The 20,333-nt window shown below is 40.6% G+C and overlaps 1 protein-coding gene and 2 pseudogenes across 2 annotated transcripts in view; all 3 read right to left on the reverse strand.

Annotated features, from left to right (window-relative positions):
* LOC101093223 (zinc finger protein 211) overlaps positions 1 to 10,369 on the reverse strand; it is a 31,417-nt gene extending 21,048 nt beyond the window's left edge. The window contains exons 1-3 of one of the 2 annotated variants that reach the window (XM_023244874.2): positions 7,815 to 10,369; positions 7,236 to 7,274; positions 6,509 to 6,635 (exon numbers count right to left, since the gene is read on the reverse strand). In XM_023244874.2, coding sequence (XP_023100642.1) covers positions 6,509 to 6,635; positions 7,236 to 7,274; positions 7,815 to 7,847 — 199 coding nt within the window. In that variant the 5' untranslated portion in view covers positions 7,848 to 10,369. The remainder of the gene's footprint in view (positions 1 to 6,508; positions 6,636 to 7,235; positions 7,275 to 7,814) is intronic. The other variant, XM_023244873.2, reaches the window with a different exon arrangement.
* FELCATV1R-PS16 (vomeronasal 1 receptor felCatV1R-ps16 pseudogene) lies at positions 9,099 to 9,676 on the reverse strand (annotated as a pseudogene).
* Positions 19,191 to 19,505, reverse strand: FELCATV1R-PS4 (vomeronasal 1 receptor felCatV1R-ps4 pseudogene; annotated as a pseudogene).

A 20,333-nucleotide genomic window follows, 5' to 3' on the forward strand; every position in this document is an offset into this window, starting at 1 on the left:
GTCAGTGGCCAATACTGGCCTGGAACAACTCGGCACACAACCAGTCACAGGAAAGATACTACAAAAAGTACCTGCAGGCCCAGCTAGAGGGAAGATGGTGGGACAACAAGCACCAGGAACCTGTCTCTTCACTGGACCACAAAGGCACTGACAGAATCAATCTGATATAACTATATTGCAACTCTAGAGTCTACTGAAGGCTTACAATATGCTAAGTTGCTTTAATTGCTCAATCTCAGCTCTTAGCATTGTATAGGTTATCTACCTCCCAACTCCTCCAGCTCTGAGCCCCAGAGCAGGCAGCCATACACATATTCTGCAGCAGCTTGCTAGAGCCAGGGTGGGCAATAGGGACCCCTTCCTCCAGGCACCACAGATCTGTGCCCAAACTGCTTCTAATGACTGGAGGTGCGACGACAGATGGGCAGCCATTGTTGCAAAGCCTCTCCCTCACTGGCTAAAATGATTTTACAGGGGATTTAAAGGACAGACATCTATCCCCTCTACTCCCCTCCCTTCATCATGTTTCTCTTATTCCCCTTTTGGGAAGCAAATATTCATGGACTAGGATGTTCAAAATCAATCACATATATGGGGGAATACAGAAAATCATCATACATGCCCAGGGAAAGGCACAGTCTCAGAAAAAAACAGAGAAGACCTTAAGTTTATACCTCAGACTGATCTCCAGCACAGCACCCCACAACCATTAAACAAACAAAAAGCAACCTCCAGGGGCGCCTGGGTGGCGCAGTCGGTTAAGCGTCCGACTTCAGCCAGGTCACGATCTCACGGTCCGTGAGTTCGAGCCCCGCGTCGGGCTCTGGGCTGATGGCTCGGAGCCTGGAGCCTGTTTCCGATTCTGTGTCTCCCTCTCTCTCTGCCCCTCCCCCATTCATGCTCTGTCTCTCTCTGTCCCAAAAATAAATAAACGTTGAAAAAAAAATTAAAAAAAAAAAAAAAGCAACCTCCAAATGTCCAGTTTTTAACAACAATAACAAATCACATGACATACAAAGCAACAGGAAAGTTTAGCACATTCTAAGGGAAAAAAAATTCAAGAGAAATTGTCCTTGAGAAAGACCACATTGTGTACTTATTAGACAAAGACTTTAATTTTTTTTGATGTTTTTATTATTTACTTTTGACAGAGAGAGAGAGAGAGAGAGAGAGCGAGAGAGCGCGCAAGCACACACAAGCAGGGGAAAGGCAGAGAAAGATGGAGACACAGAATCCAAAGCAGGCTCCAGGCTCTGAACTGTCAGCACAGCGCCTGACACAGAGCTTGAGCCCATGAACCACAAGATCATGACCTGAGCCAAAGTCAGATGCTTAACCGACTGAGCCACCCAGGTGCCACAATTAGACAAAGACTTCAAAACAACTGTCTAAAAGATGCTCAACGAGCTAAAAAAAAAAAAAAAAAAAAAAAAAAAAGTGGACAACGTCAAGAAAATGTTGCATGACCAAAACAGAAATATTAATAGAGATAGGGAACATAAAAAACAATCAAAAAGATATTCTGGGACTTAAAAGTAGAATAACTGAATGAAAGAAGTCACTAGAGGGATACAAAAGCAGCTCTGAGTAGGCAGAAGAAACAATCAGGGAACCTGAAGATAGTGAATCTGAGGAAAAGAAAGAAAAAGCATCGACCAGGAGTGAACAGAACAAAAGAACCTGTGGGATGCCATCACTAGACCAATATATGCAATGCATTAGTCTAGAAGAAAAAGAGAGAAACGAAAGGACACAGAGCTTATTTGAAGAAATAATCCCTGAAAACTTCCCAAATCTGATGGAAGAGACAAATATTAACATCTGAGAGGCTCAGTGATCTCCGACCAGGATAAACTCTAAGGCTCACACTTGGCTCATTATAAACAAAGTGTCAAAAGCCAAAGGCAAAGAGAGAATCTTAAAAGCAGCAATATAGAAGTGATTATCACATACAAGGGATCACCAATAAGATGATCAAATTTCTAATCAGAATCCACTGAGGCCAGAGGCAGTGGGTTGCTATATTCAAGTGTTGAAATAAAAAGTGGTCAACCAGAATTCTATAACCAGCAAAACATCCTCCAAAAATGACACAGTAATTGAGACCTTGCAGATACATAAAAGCCAAGGGAGTTCTTTACTACTAGACGTGTCCTGCAAGAAATGCTAGAGGTGGTCCTTCAGGTTGAAATGAAAGGACACTAGATGGTAACTCAAAGCCATCTGACCAAATCAAGATCTCTGTTAAATTAAATACAGACAATTACAAAAGCTAATTGTGTTGTAACTTAACATTTAAGAGATTAATCCATACATAATAATTACTGGTCTAAATTTTTGGACATACAACATATGAAGATGTAATTCTGTGACATCAACAACTACCAGGGACAAATCTGTATAGAAGAAGAATTTTAAAAAATATGATTGAAGCTAAGCTGACATAAATTCATACTCTGTGTTATAATTTTAGCACATTAGATATAACCCCATGGTTAACTAAAAGAGAGAGAGAGAGTGAGAGGTCCAGAAAGTACACACACACACACACACACACACACACACACACACACACATACACACACACACACACACACACAAAACACCCAAATTAAAATATTTCACTACAAAAATATCATCTGAACAGAAAAGAGAGTAATGCAGGAAATGAGGGACAAAAAAGCTATAAGGCATACAGAAAACAAACAGCAGAATGACAGAGGTCCCTCCTCATCAGTAATTACTATAAATCTAAATAGATTACACTCTGCAAACAAAAGACAAAATTGGTAGAATGGATAAGAACATGATCCAACTATATGCTGCTCGTAAGACACCCACTTTACACCCAAAGACATGAATAAAAGTTGAAAGTGAAACCTTGGAAAAACACATTCCATGTGAACAGTAATCCAAAGACAGTAAGGGTGGCTATACCAATACCAGAAACAGAGACTTTACATCAAAAATGGTTATAAGACAAAGAAAGACACTGTATTAATAAAAGATTCAATACGTAAGAAAATATAATAGGGGCTCCTGGGTGGTTCAGTTGGTTAAGCATCTGACTTCGGCTCAGGTCATGATCTCACGGTCTGTGAGTTCGAGCCACGTGTCAGCACACAGCTGCTGCCTGCTGAGATGCAGCACAGAGCACGAAGCCTGCTCCGGATTCTGTCTCCCTCTCTCTGCCCCTCCCCCGCTCACACCTCTGTCTCTTTCTCTCTCTCAAGAGTAAGTAAACATTAAAAAAATTTTTTTAAAGAAAATAAAACACAAATATGTAACAATTATAAACATTTATGTACCTACGACCAAATAAAGATCTCTGCTAAATTACAGACCATCAAAACCTATGAAGCAAAAACTGACACTTGACAAGAGAAATAGACAGTTCTAAAATAATAGTTGGAGACATTAATGCCCACTCTCGATAATATAGAATAAACACACAGAAGTAAGGAGATAGAGGACGTGAACAACACCATAAACCAACTAGATCTAGCAGAATATACAGAATGCACTACCCAAGAGCAATAGAATATACATTCTTCTCAACTGCACAGGGGGCATTTTCCAGGATAAACGATATGCTCAGCTGCAAATTAAGTGTCATTGGATTTAAAAAGACAGAAATCACACAAAGCATCTTTTCAACCACAATGGGATAAAGTTAGAAATCAAAAACTGAAGTAAAACTAGAAAATTCACTAACCTATGGAAATTAAATCATTTTTAAACAACCAATGGGTCAAAGAAGAATCACAAGGGAAATCAGAAAATATGCAGAGACAAATGAAAATGGAAACACAGTATTAGCAAAAATTATGTGAAGCAGCAAAAGCAGCACTAAGAGGGAAATTTATAGCTACAAACACTTATATTAAAAAAGCAGAAAGGGGCACCTGGGTGGCTCAGTTGGTTAAGCATCCCACTTTGGCTCAGGTCATGATCTCACAGCTTGTGGGTTCAAGCCCTGTGTCAGGTTCTGTGCTGACAACTCGGAGCCTGGAGCCTGCTTCTGACTCTGTCTCTCTCTCTTCTTCTCTCTCTGCCCCTCCCCCACTAGCTCACATGCTCTCTCTCTCTTAAAAAAATACACTTAAAAAAAAAAAAGATCTCAAATCAACAGCCTAACTTTACAACTTAAAGATCTACAAAAAGAGCAAAGAAACCCAATGCTAGCAGAAAAAAAAAAAGAAATAATAAAGATTAAAGCTGAGATAAATAGAGATAAGAAACACACAAAAGAAAAAAAATTGACAAAACTGAAAGCTGGTTCTTTCAAAATGCTATCAAAATTGACAAATGGGGCACGTGGCTGGCTCAGGTGGAGCAAGTGACTTTTGACCTCAGGGTTGTGAGTTTGAGCTCCATGCTCGGTTTAGAGATTACTTAAAAATAAAATCTAAGGGGTGCCTGGGTGGGTCAGTTGGTTAAGCAACTGACTCTTGATTTTGGCTCAGGTCCTGATCTCATAGTTCATGAGATCAAGCCCTGCATTGGGCTCTGTACTGATAACAAGAAACCTGCTTGGGATTTTTTCTCTCCCTCGCTCTCCACCCCTCCCCCACTCTCTCTCTCAAAATAAATAAATAAACTTAAAAAAAATAACTAACTAAATAAATAAAATCTTTAAAAGTTGACAAACTTTACCCTAGAATGGCAAAAAAGAAAGAAAAAAAAAAGGAAGACTGAAAATAGTAAAATAAAAAATTATCATGGGGACATTATTACCAGTTCAACAGGAATAAAATAGATTATAAAAGAGTACTAGTAAGGAGACTGAATCACTAAGCAAAAACCTCCTGACAAAGAAAAGTCCTGGACTTGATGGCTTCACTGGTGAGTTCTACCAACCACACTTAATGAAGAAATAACACCTATCTTTATCAAAAACAGACAAAGTCACTACAAGGAAACTACAGACCAATATAATTGATTCATCAATGCAAAAAAAATCATTAACAAAATACTAGCAAACTGAATTCAGCAGCATAGTAAAGGATTATACACCACAACCTACTGGGACTTATTTCTAGAATGCAAGGATGGTTCAACATATGAAAATTAATCATTAAAATACATCTTATTACAGAATGAGGAAAAAATTATATGATCATCTCAACTGATGCACAAAAAGCATCTATCAAAATTTTAACACCCTTTGACAATGCAAACAGTCAGCAAACTAAGAACAGAAGAAAACTACCTTACCATAATAAAAGAAAAAGATTAAAACCCATGGCTAATATGGTGAACGCTTTTCCTCCAAGATCAGGAAGAAGAAAATTATACAAAATGGTATTGGAAGTTCTAGACAGAAGGGGAAAAAAAAGAGGAAAGTCATCCAAAAGGAAAGGAAGAAGTAAAATTATCTTTGCTTATGAGTACATTATACACAGAAAACTAGGCCTAAAGGTTTAAAAAATGTTCAGAATAAATGAATTCAACAAAACAACAGGACACAAATAGAACATAAAAAAATCCAGCTGTATTTCTATATACTAACAATAAACAGTCTAAAAAGGATACTAAGAAAACAATTCCACTTATAATAGTATCAAAAGAATAACATACTTAGAAATTAACTAAACCAAGGAAGTAAAAAATTTGAACACAATAAAGTACAAAACACTGGTAAAAGAAATTAAAGAAAATATTAATAAATGGGAATACATCCATATTTATGGATTAAAGACTTAATACTGTTAAGATGTCAAATACTACTCAAAACCATCTACAGAGTCAATGCAATCCCTATCAAAATTCCAATTTTTTTTGTAGTAATGGAAAAATTCACATGGAGCGATGCCTGGGTGGCTCAGTTAAGTTTCTGACTCTTGATTTCAGCTCAGGTCATGATCTCACGGTTTGTGACTTTGAGCCCGGCACAGGACTCTGTGCTGACAGCACGGAACTTACTTGGGATTCTCTCTCCCCCTCTCTCTGCCCCTCCCCCACTCACACCCTAACTCTCTCTCAAATAAATAAAAACTTTTCAAAATAAACAAAAAAGAAAAAAAAAATCTCAAGGACACCAAACAGCCAAAACAATCTTAAAAAAGACTAAAGCTGGCAGAGTCATACTTCTTAATTAAAATTTTACTGCACAGCTACAGTAGTCAAAACAGTGTGATACTGGCATAAAGACAAACACAGTCCAATGGAATAAACACTCCAGAAATAAACTCTTGCACATATAGTCAACCGATTTTCCACAAGGAGGCCAAGACCATTCTAGACCATTCAGTGGGGAAGATCCATGAGGCTACCATCAAAACTACTGATCCTGAATCCTTCCCTGTGAGGGTTTAAAGCAGCAGGTATTGGGGCAATAAAGGAAGAGAAATGGGTATGCCCTCAGTCCAGCTCTAGTAACCACAGCACCCAGCCAGGGAATTGGGAAGGCCCAGTACCCATCGTTCAGATGCGAGACCAAGATGCGCTTGGAAGGGAGAAAGGCAGGGCCCCGCCTACGGCACAGGGGTGGGTGTGAGGGCCTTACCTAGTGAGGATGTGAGCGCAAAGTTCTCCAGCATCACATCGTGGTACAGGCATCTCTGATCCTCATCCAGGAGATCCCACTCCTCCCAGGAGAAATATAGGGCCACGTCCTCAAAAGTAACACTTCCCTGCCAAGATAGAGACAGATGAACCACAAACGGCCTCACTCCTGCAGACCCGTAATCTCCATCCCAACACATTTATCCCAGGTTCACCCTCCTCCCAAGATCCACAATGAGACGAGATACCAGACTCTGGGATCACTGCTGTCTGCTTCTTCCTTATACTCCCACTAATCGCTGTGTTCACTCTGCGCCCCACTCTGCAGCCAGCTGGAGTGTGTTAAGACCTAGATTAGACGCCATACCTTCCATCTCCTCCAGATAGATGTCTAACTTCGCAGGCAGTCATTCCAAGCTTGTCTGGCGGCCTGCCACGCTTGGCTCTCACCAGAAAGAAAGGAGGAGCCTAATTCCCCGAGCCTCACCTCCAAGCAGTTCCACATCATGACACCTGTTTCATAATGAGCTTCCGCATCTCTTTCCTTGGATGGCCCCGTATGGGAATCTCACCATATAAACCCCGGCCTAGGCGCCACCCTGAGCTAGAATTCTTCAGGGTCCCCAACCCAAGGGCTGGGGGAATGGCAGGTGAAGAGTCACAGGACACCACAGATCTGGACCAAATGTGCGGCAGGGCCAGTGAGGGACTGATACACCTGCACTTACCTGTGGAGGCTCCCAAAGCACTTCTGCAACCACGGAAACCTGTGGGAAGAGGCGAGTCTTTGAGGGACGGAACCCTGGCGATTTTCCAGGGGGGGCTTTCTATCCCGGGCTGACTGGTCGGCTTCTGGGCCGGCTCTCGCCGGCTGTGTGTCCTCGGAAAAAGACCTCCCTCTGCCTCAGTGCCCTCCTCGCCCCCTACAATCCGTTCTACCGAGCAGACGTTGGAGAACATCTCGAACCCACGTCTCTCTTTTCCTCGCGATTCTCCATTGCTCTCAGGGCTCTAGGAAAGGAGCTTCAACCCCACAGGCCGCCCCTCAACCCAAACCGTCTCCTGCGGCAGCAGGATGGACCCCAGGTTTCCGGGTGTTTCCGTTCAAACCCCCTGCAGCCCTTCCCCGGCAGCCCGCTCCCGCACCCCGTCACGCCGGCGCTCAGACACGGCGCCCCCGCCCGCGAGCGCCTCCCCCGCCCGGACACGGGGCCCCGGGCCGCAGGGACGCGAGCAGGAGCCCCGCGCTCGGGCCTCGAGGGTCTGGGTTGGGGGGGGCGGGGAGGGTCCGGGGGCCGCGCGTTTACCTCAGCCGGGTCCCTGCGCGCGGCCGCCGCCATCGGACTCTGTGGGCGAAGTGAAGAGATGACAGCTGAGCGACCCGGACGGTCACGGGCTCCGCAGTGTCCAGGCCGGGCTCGCAGGCAGCGAAGTCCCCGACCCCAGACCAGCCTCCGTACAGCGGGGACGAAGCCCCCGCTTCGTGCCTCCTGTGTCGGTCGCCTGGGTCCCAAGCCGGTGTTCCGCACCTTCCGACCGAGCCCGGAGACCCCAGAACCGCTAAAACGACCGCCACGGAAAAGGCGGAAGCCCCGCCTCAAGGCGATACGCCCTGCCGGAAGTGTCCCTTTTCTGGACTCTCATTGGGCGATTGCCCCTGCCGTTCAAAGCAGAGTTTTCAGGGTAATGTAGTCCCAACGGGAGGGGTTGCCGAACCCCAGAAAGTCTCGGAGAAAGGGTCAAGCAGCGTCGCGAGGCCTCTGGGAAGTGACACCCCCCTATACTTCTAAGGTTGAGGAGCGACTTCATTTCTTCTTAACAGTGGCAGGCCAATTCCTGGGAGTGTGAACTGCACTTTAAGGTCAGGTTACCGATCCCTGAAGTGTTTCCACGTTATTTCAGACTTTATGAAGGCAACTCTAGTGATCATCGCTGGTAGCTGGAAGCGAGGAAACATTATCTTACTGCTCTTTACATGCCTGCAGCCTGAGGTGGGAAGGTCATTTTTGTGAGCTTCACTGGCTTGGGTCAGGGACAAAAAACAAAAAGACACACACGACCAGGACAGAGAAAATAGAGGAAGGGTACTGGGCAGCTCTGAAGCCGGTGATCCTAGTGGGCTCTGGGCCTCTGGTCCGTGGTCCCTTCTTCCTGTTAGTCAGTGCTTGTGCCCAACTCAATGAGAAACACTTTTATCTACAAAACATAAAACTTTTATACATGCACATTTCCCCCAATACACATTTACATTATTAATGCATAAAATAAAAAATTAACTATTGTTTATTAAGGAGCACTACTGTATGTACATTTATAAAATAAAAGTGGAAAGTCTATGATAATTCTACCTCCTGGAGAAACGCAATGTTTGCAGGATGGTATCCTTTTAGAATTTTGTTTGCACATGGATACACCCCTCTGTGTGCCTATGCATTCCTATGTATTCCTACAAGTTGTCATACTTTGTGCATAAACCTGAGGCTTGCTTTGCTTAGTTAACAAGTTGTTCTTGTTCACCATTATATCATTGATTCTAGAAGAATACAATGTACCTGATAATCACCTAATTATATAGATATAGATATAGATATAGATATAGATATAGATATAGATATAGATAGATATAATCGATCCACTTGCAGAAGTCAGAACAGAAGAGTTTAACTGGATTAGGAAAAAAATTTCTGGTGCAGAAGTCAAAGAAGAACAGAGAGACATGGGTGTCACTGCTAATGAGCACAAAGGGGCTGAATGCTGGGAAACATAAAGCTGTCGGCACAGAGGTGTCCACCAGCCACTGCTTTCGATTCACAATTAAAGTCAAAATGGAAGAAAGACAATAAAAGCCACTCAGAAGGCGGGTCATTCTGAGAGAAACCCCTCTGGACACTCTGTAAATAGAACACAGGTTTACATCCAGCATCATCCAGGAAATATTTCAATCCAAAAGCTGCCATTGTCTGTGAGATCCTTCTGGAGAAAAGAGTCAGTCTTTGGCTCTTAGTCTTGTTGGCTAAGACTAGTTGGTCGACAATCTGAGCTGTGGTCTCAACTTGTATCCAGTGAGCAAAGTGAAGTTATAAAGGCAAGGGAGGGCAGAAATTCCCAGCATCCCAGCTCCAGTCTGAGGAAGATAATTCCCATCTCCAAGTTGGCATGTCCAGCACCTTCATATCCAGAAGATACTGATTTTAATTTGAGACAGAAATGAATGGATAAAGATAAAACAATAACAACAACAACAACAACAAACATGTTTCTGCTCAGCTGTATCTACTGTTTTACTATGTAACACACACATTTCCCCTCTTTCAGTAATACATTTTCTTACTTTAAATGGATTTTAAGAATATGTGCTTATGGGTGTGGTGGTTAAGGTTTATAGTAGAATCAATTTAAATGTCCCTATAAAGGAGGCTGTTTGAATAAATGAACCATTCATACAATATATTTCCTTAGAGCCGTAAATCAAATGAAGATTATTTCCACCATGTCTGAAGTTACCTGCAGGACATATTTGTAAGGAAAAAAGGGCAGGTGGGCTAGAGGGTTTTTAGTATTCTACAATTATTTTGATGACTGTGAAGGAATAAGAATATAAATAAGTATATACACATTATTTATACAACTGCATTAAAACTTAAAGAATGAATTAGAAACAAAAGAATGATGATATAGAGGGGCAGAGATGAAATAGTATGAAGGGGCATAAATCAAAACTAGACATAACTGAATTTAGTTATAGGTTTGACTTTTGGACAAATACAAATACTTTTACATATTATATCAAAATGAAATTGAAACAATCAAATTCAATGACAAATGTGAGACAAGATACATAAAGCAGACCATGTAATAAATTTATAATCCATCTGAACAAAATATTAATACTTCAAGTACATTAAAAAGTACACTTTAAAAAAAGTTTATTGGGGCGCCTGGGTGGCTCAGTCCATTAAGCGACCAGCTTTGGCTCAGGTCATGATCTCACAGTTTGTGAGTTCAAGCCCCGCCTCGGGCTCTGTGCTGACAGCTCAGAGCCTGGAGCCTGCTTCAGATTCTGTGTCTCCCTTCTCTCTGCCCCTCCCCCGCTCATGCTCTGTCTTTCTCTCTCAAAAATAAATAAACATTAAAAACAATTTTTTTAAGTTTATTTATTTACTTTGGTGGGGGGGGGGTGCAGAGAGAGAGGGGGACAAAGGATCCAAAGCAGGCTCTGAGCTGACAACAGCATGCCCTATGTGGGGCTTGAACTCATGAACGACGAGATCATGACCTGAGCCGAAGTCAGACACTCAATTGATTGAGCCATCCAGGTGCCCCTCATAATCATATTTTAATAAAATATTGATATTCATATTTATATTAATAAGTAAGCATATTATTTAAGAAAGAACTGATGCTTTGATCAAAGAGGGAAAATAAATTAAAAGGAAAGTAATTTAGGTAAAAAGTATGTAATTTTAAATTTGTTTGGAAGAGTAAACATTAAGTGGCCCGATATTTGATTCAAACCATGTTTGGATATTCTCTTTTCATTAAACAGATCTACAGATGAGTAGAGTAATCTTTCCTGAGTAATTAGCATCCCAGTTACTTAAGCTATGTTCTCCAAATGCAGTTCCTCACTAAAAGATTAGTGTCTATTTAAAAATTGCCAATTCCAGATTTAGGGCAGGAACTGTTTGAGATGGAACATCTGTTTAACCAGGACATAAGGAAATTCTCTCATATGACCAGAGTCACGTTAAGGTGAGGATGACACGGGATTCAACTTGAAAAGAATCCCACTCCACACAAATTAAGCAAATCCCACACATTAAGCATTGAAGAAAAGTACCTGGACAAGATTTAAACACAGCAAGTATTTTAAATATCCACCTACTTCCAATGATAGAAAGCCACAGTGGTTAAGCTTTGGGAAAGTTAAAGAACTGACTAGTTATTCGGTGAGCCGGAAAAAAAGGGAGGGGAAATACGAATCATTTCTCCTATCCTTTCAGTACGAATTGTCCCAGGGTAATCAAAGAGAGGATGAGGAAAAATTCTTTGTGGAGAATTCTAAATGAAAATGATTAAGGAGTGCACTTACTGTGATGAGCACCGGGTGTTATAGGAAGTGTTGAATCACTGTATTGTACACCTGAAACTAATATTACATTGTATAATAACTGGAGTTTGAATAAAAACTTAAAAAAATAAATGAAAATGCAGAAGTAGTAATAGGATATTAACATTTTCCTTCTACTAATATGGTAATAGATCTGCGGAATGATCACCAGATAGCAGCTGAAGCCAATGGATGCCAGGCTGGTGGGAAATTGATATTGACAGTTGCTTATACACATGGACATGTTAATCAATCCTTACGTCACAGAAGGGGTTACAGCTTGTCATAATGGCACCCAGTTGTGGACAATGAGGACACTGCACCGCCCTGCAAGTATCCTTGAGGCAAAGCTGAACCTGAATTTGATTATCCTCTAGAGCTCATTATGCATTTATTGGCAATTTAAGAAAATATGTTAGACAAAATCAAATTGGCACAATTAGCTAGAATGATGCAAATTATTCTAAACAGATGATCCATATTCTTCATAAAAATGAAAAAGTAAGGAAAATAAAAGAGGGAGAGATATTAATTAAGAGAGGCCTAAAAGACAAAACAGGTAAATGCCATTCAGGGACAAAGTTGAAATCCTGATTCGAATGGTCTAAATCTTTAAAACATATTTCTTTTGACAAAATTGGGAAAGTGTGAAATGTGACTGTGTATTTGATGTTATTGTTATTTTTGCAGGTGTTAAAATCATATACATATTCTGCTCAGGAATGAATTCCATGTTTTAAAGATATATTAATAATTATTTATTATTGTGTATAATGACATGCCTGGGATTTTCCATAATCCATCAGAGGAACATGGGTGAGATATAGATTAAATGGGAAGGCTATGAGTCAATATTTCATTTTTGAGCCTCATGATTCTTTTATGGGGTTTGTTACACTCTTCTCTTCTTGAGTATAAGAGACATTTTGCACCATAAAACAGCTATATAAAGCAGCTTTCATAAATTTTTCCTGCCAACAATAATTTCATGAATTTTTCCCACTCATGTTTCATTCTAAGACAGTACATTTTAATTCATTGTTTTTCTTGTTCCAGTATTTTATTCTGAAAATATTTGTAAGTGTTTTATTAAATTTTGGAGTCACAGATTCAAGTGAGTTCCATATTCAGAAATACAGAGACATGGGCACTGTGCCATCTGGAGACAGTAACTCCCGCCTAATTTACAGGCCCTTCTAAGCTCAGCCAGTTATTCAGATATGTTTTTTAGATAACCACATCTTCCAAAATAAGAGAAGAATCTGTCTTGTTACAAAAAATGTCCCAATATTGAAATGTGGAAAGTCTACCTTAATGAAACTCTGGGGGCGCCTGGGTGGCTCAGTCAGTTAAGCACCGACTCTTGATTTTGGCTCAGGTCATGACCTCACGGTTTGGGAGATCGAGCCCTGCGTCAGGCTTTGCGCTCAGAGCACAGAACCTGCTTGGGAGTCTCTCTCTCTCCCTTTCTCTCTGCCCCTCCCCCTCTGACACTTTCTCTCTCTCTCAAAATAAATAAACATTAAAAAAAGAAAAAAAGAAAACTCTCTGTGTGGCACACAAAACTGCTCTGCTTTGGAGGAGATCTAAGGATGGCCAGTGTGTTACATCAAATAAAAGCATCTTTAGTCAATGATAAAAATGCATAAATACAAAAGAAAATAAGAAAATAGTAAATTTAACAATATTTAAGGAGAGATCCTCTTGAAGAACATTTCTTTCTCTCAGAAATGCACAGATAGTTCAGTACTGAATGTTGAAATATAGTGATATTCTCAAGTGGACTGGGGACAGACCAGCATGCCAGCTACCAGTAAGCCGACTTGCTAATTTCTTATTGTGATATTTCCATGTTGAAATGAGAGTAACTGCGAGATGATGTTACTGTAAATGAAAACTTTAAGTGTTCATGTCAAGATTTGAGATGATTGTGTAATCCAGAAAAAGTATAGAATTATAGAAAACATTATTAGATTTAATAGCATAGCTTATGATACACATACTCGCTAGAAAAAATCAGAAATCAACAGATTTCATGTCTACAGGAATATTATCTTTTTTTTAAGTTTATTTATTTTGAGAGAGACAGAGACAGCACAAGTAGGGGAGGGGCATAGGGAGAGAGAGAGAGAGAGAGAGAGAGAGAGAGAGAGAGAGAGAGAAATCCCAAGCAGGCTCTGTGCTGCCAGGGCAGAGCCCAATGTGGGGCTTGAACTCACAAACCGCGAGATCATGACCTGAGCTGAAACCAATATTTGGATCCTTAACTGACTGAGCCACCCAGGCATCTCAGGAATATTATCTTTAAAACAAGAATGGAGATTATTGTGAATATGAGTAATTACAACTTTGCAAAGTAGCACTAAAATTAAAGAATTGTGTGGAATGATGAGACAAAAGTAAAAATTCTTAATATATTAAGATCAAACTGCAGTGCCTGGGTGGCTCAGTTGGTTGGGCATGTGACGCTTGATTTCGGCTCAGGCCATGATCTCATGGTTCATGAGATCGAGTCCAATGTCAGCTCTGTCCTGACACAGTGGAGCCTGCATGGGATTCTCTCTCTCTCTCTCTCTCTCTCTCTCTCTCTCTGCACCACTCTCCTGCTCATGCTCTCTCTCTCTCTCTCAAAATAAATAAATATACATAAAAAACCAACCAGGGGTGCCTGGGTGGCTCAGTCGGTTAAGTGTCTGACTTCGGCTTAGGTCATGATCTTGTGGTCCGAGGGCTGGAGAGCCCCGTGTGGGGTTCTGTGCTGACAGCTCAGAGCCTGGAGCCTGCTTCAGATTATGTGTCTCTCTCTCTCTCTGCTCCTCCCCTGCTCGCGCTCTCCCTCTCTCTCAAAAGTAAATAAACATTTAAAAAAATATATCAAACTAAAATAGCAGAGACTCACTGTAGATTGAGAGAGAAAACTGAAAACTGTAAACAATCTGATTCATAAAGCATGTATCTTATTTATACAATACCCATTAAACAGTAATCTAAATTCTAATAATTTCATGGCATTTGGGCAATAAAAATGAGTACGTTTAAATCATGCACTGCAGAGAATTTTCTCTCACAAAGATAAATTGTATTAGCAGCACCTTTCAGTGATATAGAAATCTATAGTTAGTTCAACAAAACATAGCAGGATATTTATAAACCCTCATGCACACACATAAACAAACACACATAAGGTCAACTAAAATTTAATTATTTGTGAAGATAACTTATTATATCAATTAAAAAATTTGAGGTTTGGTTGGTAAAATAGAGGTAAACATTGACCTCACACATCAGAGAGCTTTAAAGACAAGATCCTAAATTAAAGAATGCCAAATACTGTAAGTCAAATAATTATGTGTATATTTTTAATATTTTTGGATAGGGAGAATCATGACCACATATGGCACAGATCAGAAGCCATTGTATTTCATATAAATGAATTAAAAATTTAACTAAAATTAAAATTAAACCAAAATATAGTAAGTACACATGTATAATTAGAAAATTATTAATAACTCAGTATTGATATTAATCAATTGGATAAATGATGAAAAAATGCCAACCAAATGTATGAAAAAGTAGAAGTTAATAAAAGATTTGTCTCACAAATGATCACAAATGTAATGAAATCGAAATAATATTCTATTATTTTAAATTATGACATATATTCACTTGTCTGAGTTTTATTACGAGTCAATTTTCTCCAATAGGAGTTTTACATTTTTACCTTTTCTACCATAAGGTATAATTAACAAAACCACAAATAACCAAATAATTGGAAGGCCTTTAAAATCACCTGAATGTTGGGGTGCCTGTGTGGCTTAGTTGGTTAAGCATCCAACTCTCGGTTTTGGCTCAGGTCATGACCTCAGAGTTCGTGAATTTGAGTCCCACACTGGGCTCTGCACTAACAGAGCAGAGCCTGCTTGGGATTCTCTCTCTCCCTCTTTCTGACTCTGTCTCAACAAAAATAAATAAACTTAAAATAAAATAAAATACAAAATATAAAACAAAACAAAACAAAACAAAACAGCCTTAATGTTTAATAATGTTGAAAATCTGGGGCCCCTGGGTGGCTCAGTCAGTTAAGTATTCGACTCTTGATTTAGGCTCAGATCATAATCTCACAGTTCATGAGTTCGAGTCCCACGTTAGGCTCTGCGCTCAAATTGCAGAGCCTGCTTGAGATTCTCTCTCTTTCTCTCTCTGCCCCTTCCCTGTGCTCTCTCTCTCTCTTAAAAATAAATGCACAAACATTTTAAAAAATAAATAAATAATACAAAATACTTAAAAAATAAAAATGTTGAAAATCTGAGTATAGACTAATCATAGATTTCTATATTTAATCTTGTAGAGATTTATCATCCATTTTTACCTCAATGGCATTTAACAGCCAACGATTTTTAGCTTAAAAGGCATTTAATTTGGCACTTTAGAAAAAAGGATTGTCTTTCACAATCATATTTCAGTAGTTTCGATTACATTGTCAACAATGTAATTATAATAGAGGACAATGAGCATTGTGGCTCAGGGGAAGAAACCGTCCCCTCATAACCATGCTCATGGGCCCGTGGAAGTGTCAGTGCCGGGCAGGGGACGTGCTGACCCCACCAGCACTCATCCCCTGTGGTCCATGGACATGAACTCTCAGGTGTAACAAAAATATATCACAGAACTGGAGATAAGAGCAGGGGGAAGGGGAAAGACTGGGACTCATTTTGAAGAGAAATCATAAAATGGATGTGAAGCACAAAATGCAGGTCAATCGCCCCGGGATGGAATGACCCGTTTCCTTAAGCCACAGAGACCACATAGCTGTGGTTATTGAGCCTGCAGCCCCTGAAGAACTGTGGTGATTCACAGGCGACCATGCCTCAGTTTCCCCTGATCACAGGAGTTCTGTGGAGACACAGGGAGGATTCAGTTCAGTGCCTCCTGTTCTCAAGGGCAGGTAGATGAACTTGCCTGTCAATCAAGGTCTCCGGTCAAAATTTTTTTATGGAAAAAGAAATTTCCTAAACTAGGTAAGTGTGGGAGTGGCAGAGAGAGGAGAGGGAAGAGAAAGAGAGAGATTGATGCCGAAATTTGGAGGCTTCAATGACAACGGCAAGGTATTTAAAAATGTAATTGAGAGGGACGTGTTTTAAACTTCCTGATTGTTCCTTATCACGATCTTTAGCAGTATTTTACTTTTATGTGTGATTTGAATGCCTATAAACAGGAGACCAAGTGAGACTTTCATTCCTCTGAAAGGCAGGGTCATGTGAACAGCTTCTACTCAGGAGAGAAAGGCAGAGACATGTTATTACAGACTTCCTTCAGCCCAACATCCTCTGCCACCATAAGAAATGCACACAACGGCCTGAAACTCAGGCACCAGGCCTCTGCTCAGTGACTGGCAGTCCCCTTCCTTATGTTGCTACTCCCCACTTGCCTGTGGTGCGAAGCTGGTGGGTCCAGGCGTGCGGGCAGGGAAAAGGAAGAGAAGATTACAAAGAGGGTATCGCCAGGACGAGAGAGGGGGTGTTGAGCAGTGCCAGGGCCAGCGGACAAGAGTGGAGGCCGGCTTCTGGTTCTCTCAGCAAACATCTTTCCTAAATATATAAGAAATGTGTATTCTCTGACCCCAGAAAGCAGAAATATTCTACAGAGAATAGTTATTTCTGGATTTCCTGATATAAAATACTTCTAAGAATGTTGCTTATCTGCCAAGAATTGCTACCTCCCCAGCTGGCATCTGTGGTCAGGACAGTGGATGTCTGTTCGGGAACAGAACCTCAGGATAAAGGTTGGGGAGGCCACGATCGCGTCTCCTTGCTGGGAAGGGATTATCATTTCACCTGTGATTGCAGGTGACAGTTGTGACTGTCTGCAAGGGGAGAGGAAATTATCTGTGAAAACACTTGTGAATTGTGTATACAGAACCACACACTATTAACATTTAATAATAGAGATTGCCAACAGATGTGGCAAAATATCCGAGAAAGGTATTACCTGGGAAATACGGGGGGAGGGGAGTAAAAAGGGACGGCAAGGCAGACGCACAGCGAATGCTGAAATCTATTAAAGGAGAGAATGCGGTTGAGCAAATTTCTCTGTTGGATCCTTCATCATTTAGAAGGTTTTGTTTTCAAAGCGTGAGTTGTCAGCCGCTTAATCGTGCTGAGCTACGATGTGGAATTCTTTTATTCTGACTGGGACTTCTCGAGCTCTTAGTTTCCAACAAGTTGGAAAAAAGTTTCAGCCCTTTTGTATTAATTTTGTTTTTTGTTTTTTTTACCCCTCTGCTTCTGCCATCCCAAATGTGTCTATTTATATATTTCTACAAGTCATTTACAGTCTTTTTTTTTTCTCTCTCTCCTTCCTTGTGGTTCTTTCCCTGTAATGTCCATAGCTACAGGTTCACTGATCTTTTGTTACAAGTTGTTTTATCTGCTGCCCATCCCATGCAGCATATTTTATTTTACTTAAATTTTAGTTAGTTAACATACAGTGCGTATGTTAGAGTCCACTGTCTCTTTCCATAATTTGGCTATTGTTGAGAATAAACATCAAGGTGCATGTGCCCCTTCAAATCAGCAGTTTTGTGTTCTTTGGATAAATTCCCAGCAGTGCAATTGCTGGGTTGTAGGGTGGTTCTATTTTAACTTTTTGAGGAATTTTCATTCTGTTTTTTCTGCATTTCATTGTATCTATTTTTTTTTTTTAGAAAGTGAAACTTTTTTTTTAAGTTTATTTATTTATTTCGAGAGAGAGAGAAGGCACAAGTAGGGAAGGAGCAGAGACAGAGAAGGAGAGAGAGAGAATCCCAAGCAGGCTCTGCACTGCCAGTGCAGAGCCCGACGTGGGGCTCGGGGCAAGATCATGACCTGAGCCGAAGTTGGACGCTTAATGGACTGAGCCACCCAGGCGCCCCATCACTGTATCTAAATTTTACATCAAGAGGATAAACTGTGAATAAATATTGAGCTCTATGATATGCACGCTGGATTCTTTGGGGGGGGGGGAGTGTGCAGATGCATGTAACTTACTTTGAATGTTTAAAAATTAAGATGGATTAATGCCTGCATAGAAAATCGTACGTACACAGTGGACTTACAGCTGTCCCTTGTAAAATTCATTCTGTTTGCTGTTTACTTGAAAACTTTCACAATAAAAAGTAATCAATTGCAGATGGATTCCATATGGATTCTAGACGGATTTATCCTTAAAATGAGAAAGACTCTCAAGTGATAGAATTCAGATAAAGAAAAGCTCTTTGAATTTTTCAGTAATATTTAAGAGTGTAAAAGTGTCCTGAGACCAAAACTTTTGAGAACCTCTAGCCTAGAATGATATGTGATTATATGAGTTAGCATACATGGACAAGAACTTGTATAATAGCACTGTTGTAAGTGCCCCAAACTGGAAGCAATCCAAAGGCTCAACAATGGGAGAATGGCTAGATGAATTACGACAACAAAATTCTTAAGAGCACTGAAAATGAGTAGGACAGAGAACATGAAACAATGTCGATCAATCTTACACTTATCATGCAAAAGAAGTAAGGCCAAACAGAGCCCATATGATATGATTCCAGGAAAATTTAAGCTACATGTTGGAGATTTACACATTGTAGGGAAAGCTATTGGGCAAATCCAGTAAATGATGTCCTAAAACAGGGGATTGGGGTCTCTTGTGTCTGTCCCTGGAAGCCACATTAGATGTGGAAAGTGCTGAGCGATATCCATCTGGCCATTCTGTGAAAATAGAAGGAAAGTTTATACCTACTGTCTCCCAGGAAGTATTTTGATCCAAAAGCTGCCATTGTCTGAGGGGTCCTTTTTGAGAAAATACCTGAAGGTTTGGCTGAGGCAAATTGAATAAGAATCAGATCTGTGGATCTCCCTTTGTGCCTGATGACGGTATGACGTATGCTAAGAATAGCTGTGCGAAATCTGAACTTTTATTTAATATAGGGGAGGAAGAGTTCATAAATTTTGTTGTCCATGTCATAGGAAACTAAAATGTAATGAGATTTTGGTGTTATTTTCAGCCCTAATCAACTTTCCATTTTGCCTCATAGTCTATAAACCTTCTTGGTCATCCCAGCCTGTGCAAAACAGCATTTTCTGCCATGTCCAGACAGCAGGACTTGTCTCAAAAAAATGCTTCTCAGGATTGGGACCCCAGCTCAGATGTACCCTATGACCCAGCAATTGCACTACGAGGTATTTATCCAAGGGATACAGGTGTGCTGTTTCGAAGGGACACAGGCACCCCCATGTTTATAGCAGCACTATCGACAATAGCCAAAGTATGGAAGGAGCCCAAATGTCCATCGATGGATGAATGGATAAAGAAGATGTGGTATATACACACACACACACACACACACACACACACACACACACACACACACTGGAGTATTACTCGGCAATCAAAAAGAACGAAATCTTGCCATTTGCAACTACGTGGATGGAACTGGAGGGTATTATGCTAAGCGAAATTAGTCAGTCAGAGAAAGACAAATATTATATGACTTCACTCATATGAGGACTTTAAGACACAGAACAGATGAACACAAGGGAAGGGAAGCAAAAATAATATAAAAACAGGGAGGGGGACAAAACAGAAGAGACTCATAAATATGGAGAACAAACTGAGGGTTGCTGGAGGGGGTGTGGGAGGGGGGATGGGCTAAATGGGTAAGGGGCATTAAGGAATCTACTCCTGAGATCAT

Source organism: Felis catus, chromosome E2, assembly GCF_018350175.1.
Source record: "Felis catus isolate Fca126 chromosome E2, F.catus_Fca126_mat1.0, whole genome shotgun sequence".
NCBI lineage: Eukaryota > Metazoa > Chordata > Mammalia > Carnivora > Felidae > Felis > Felis catus.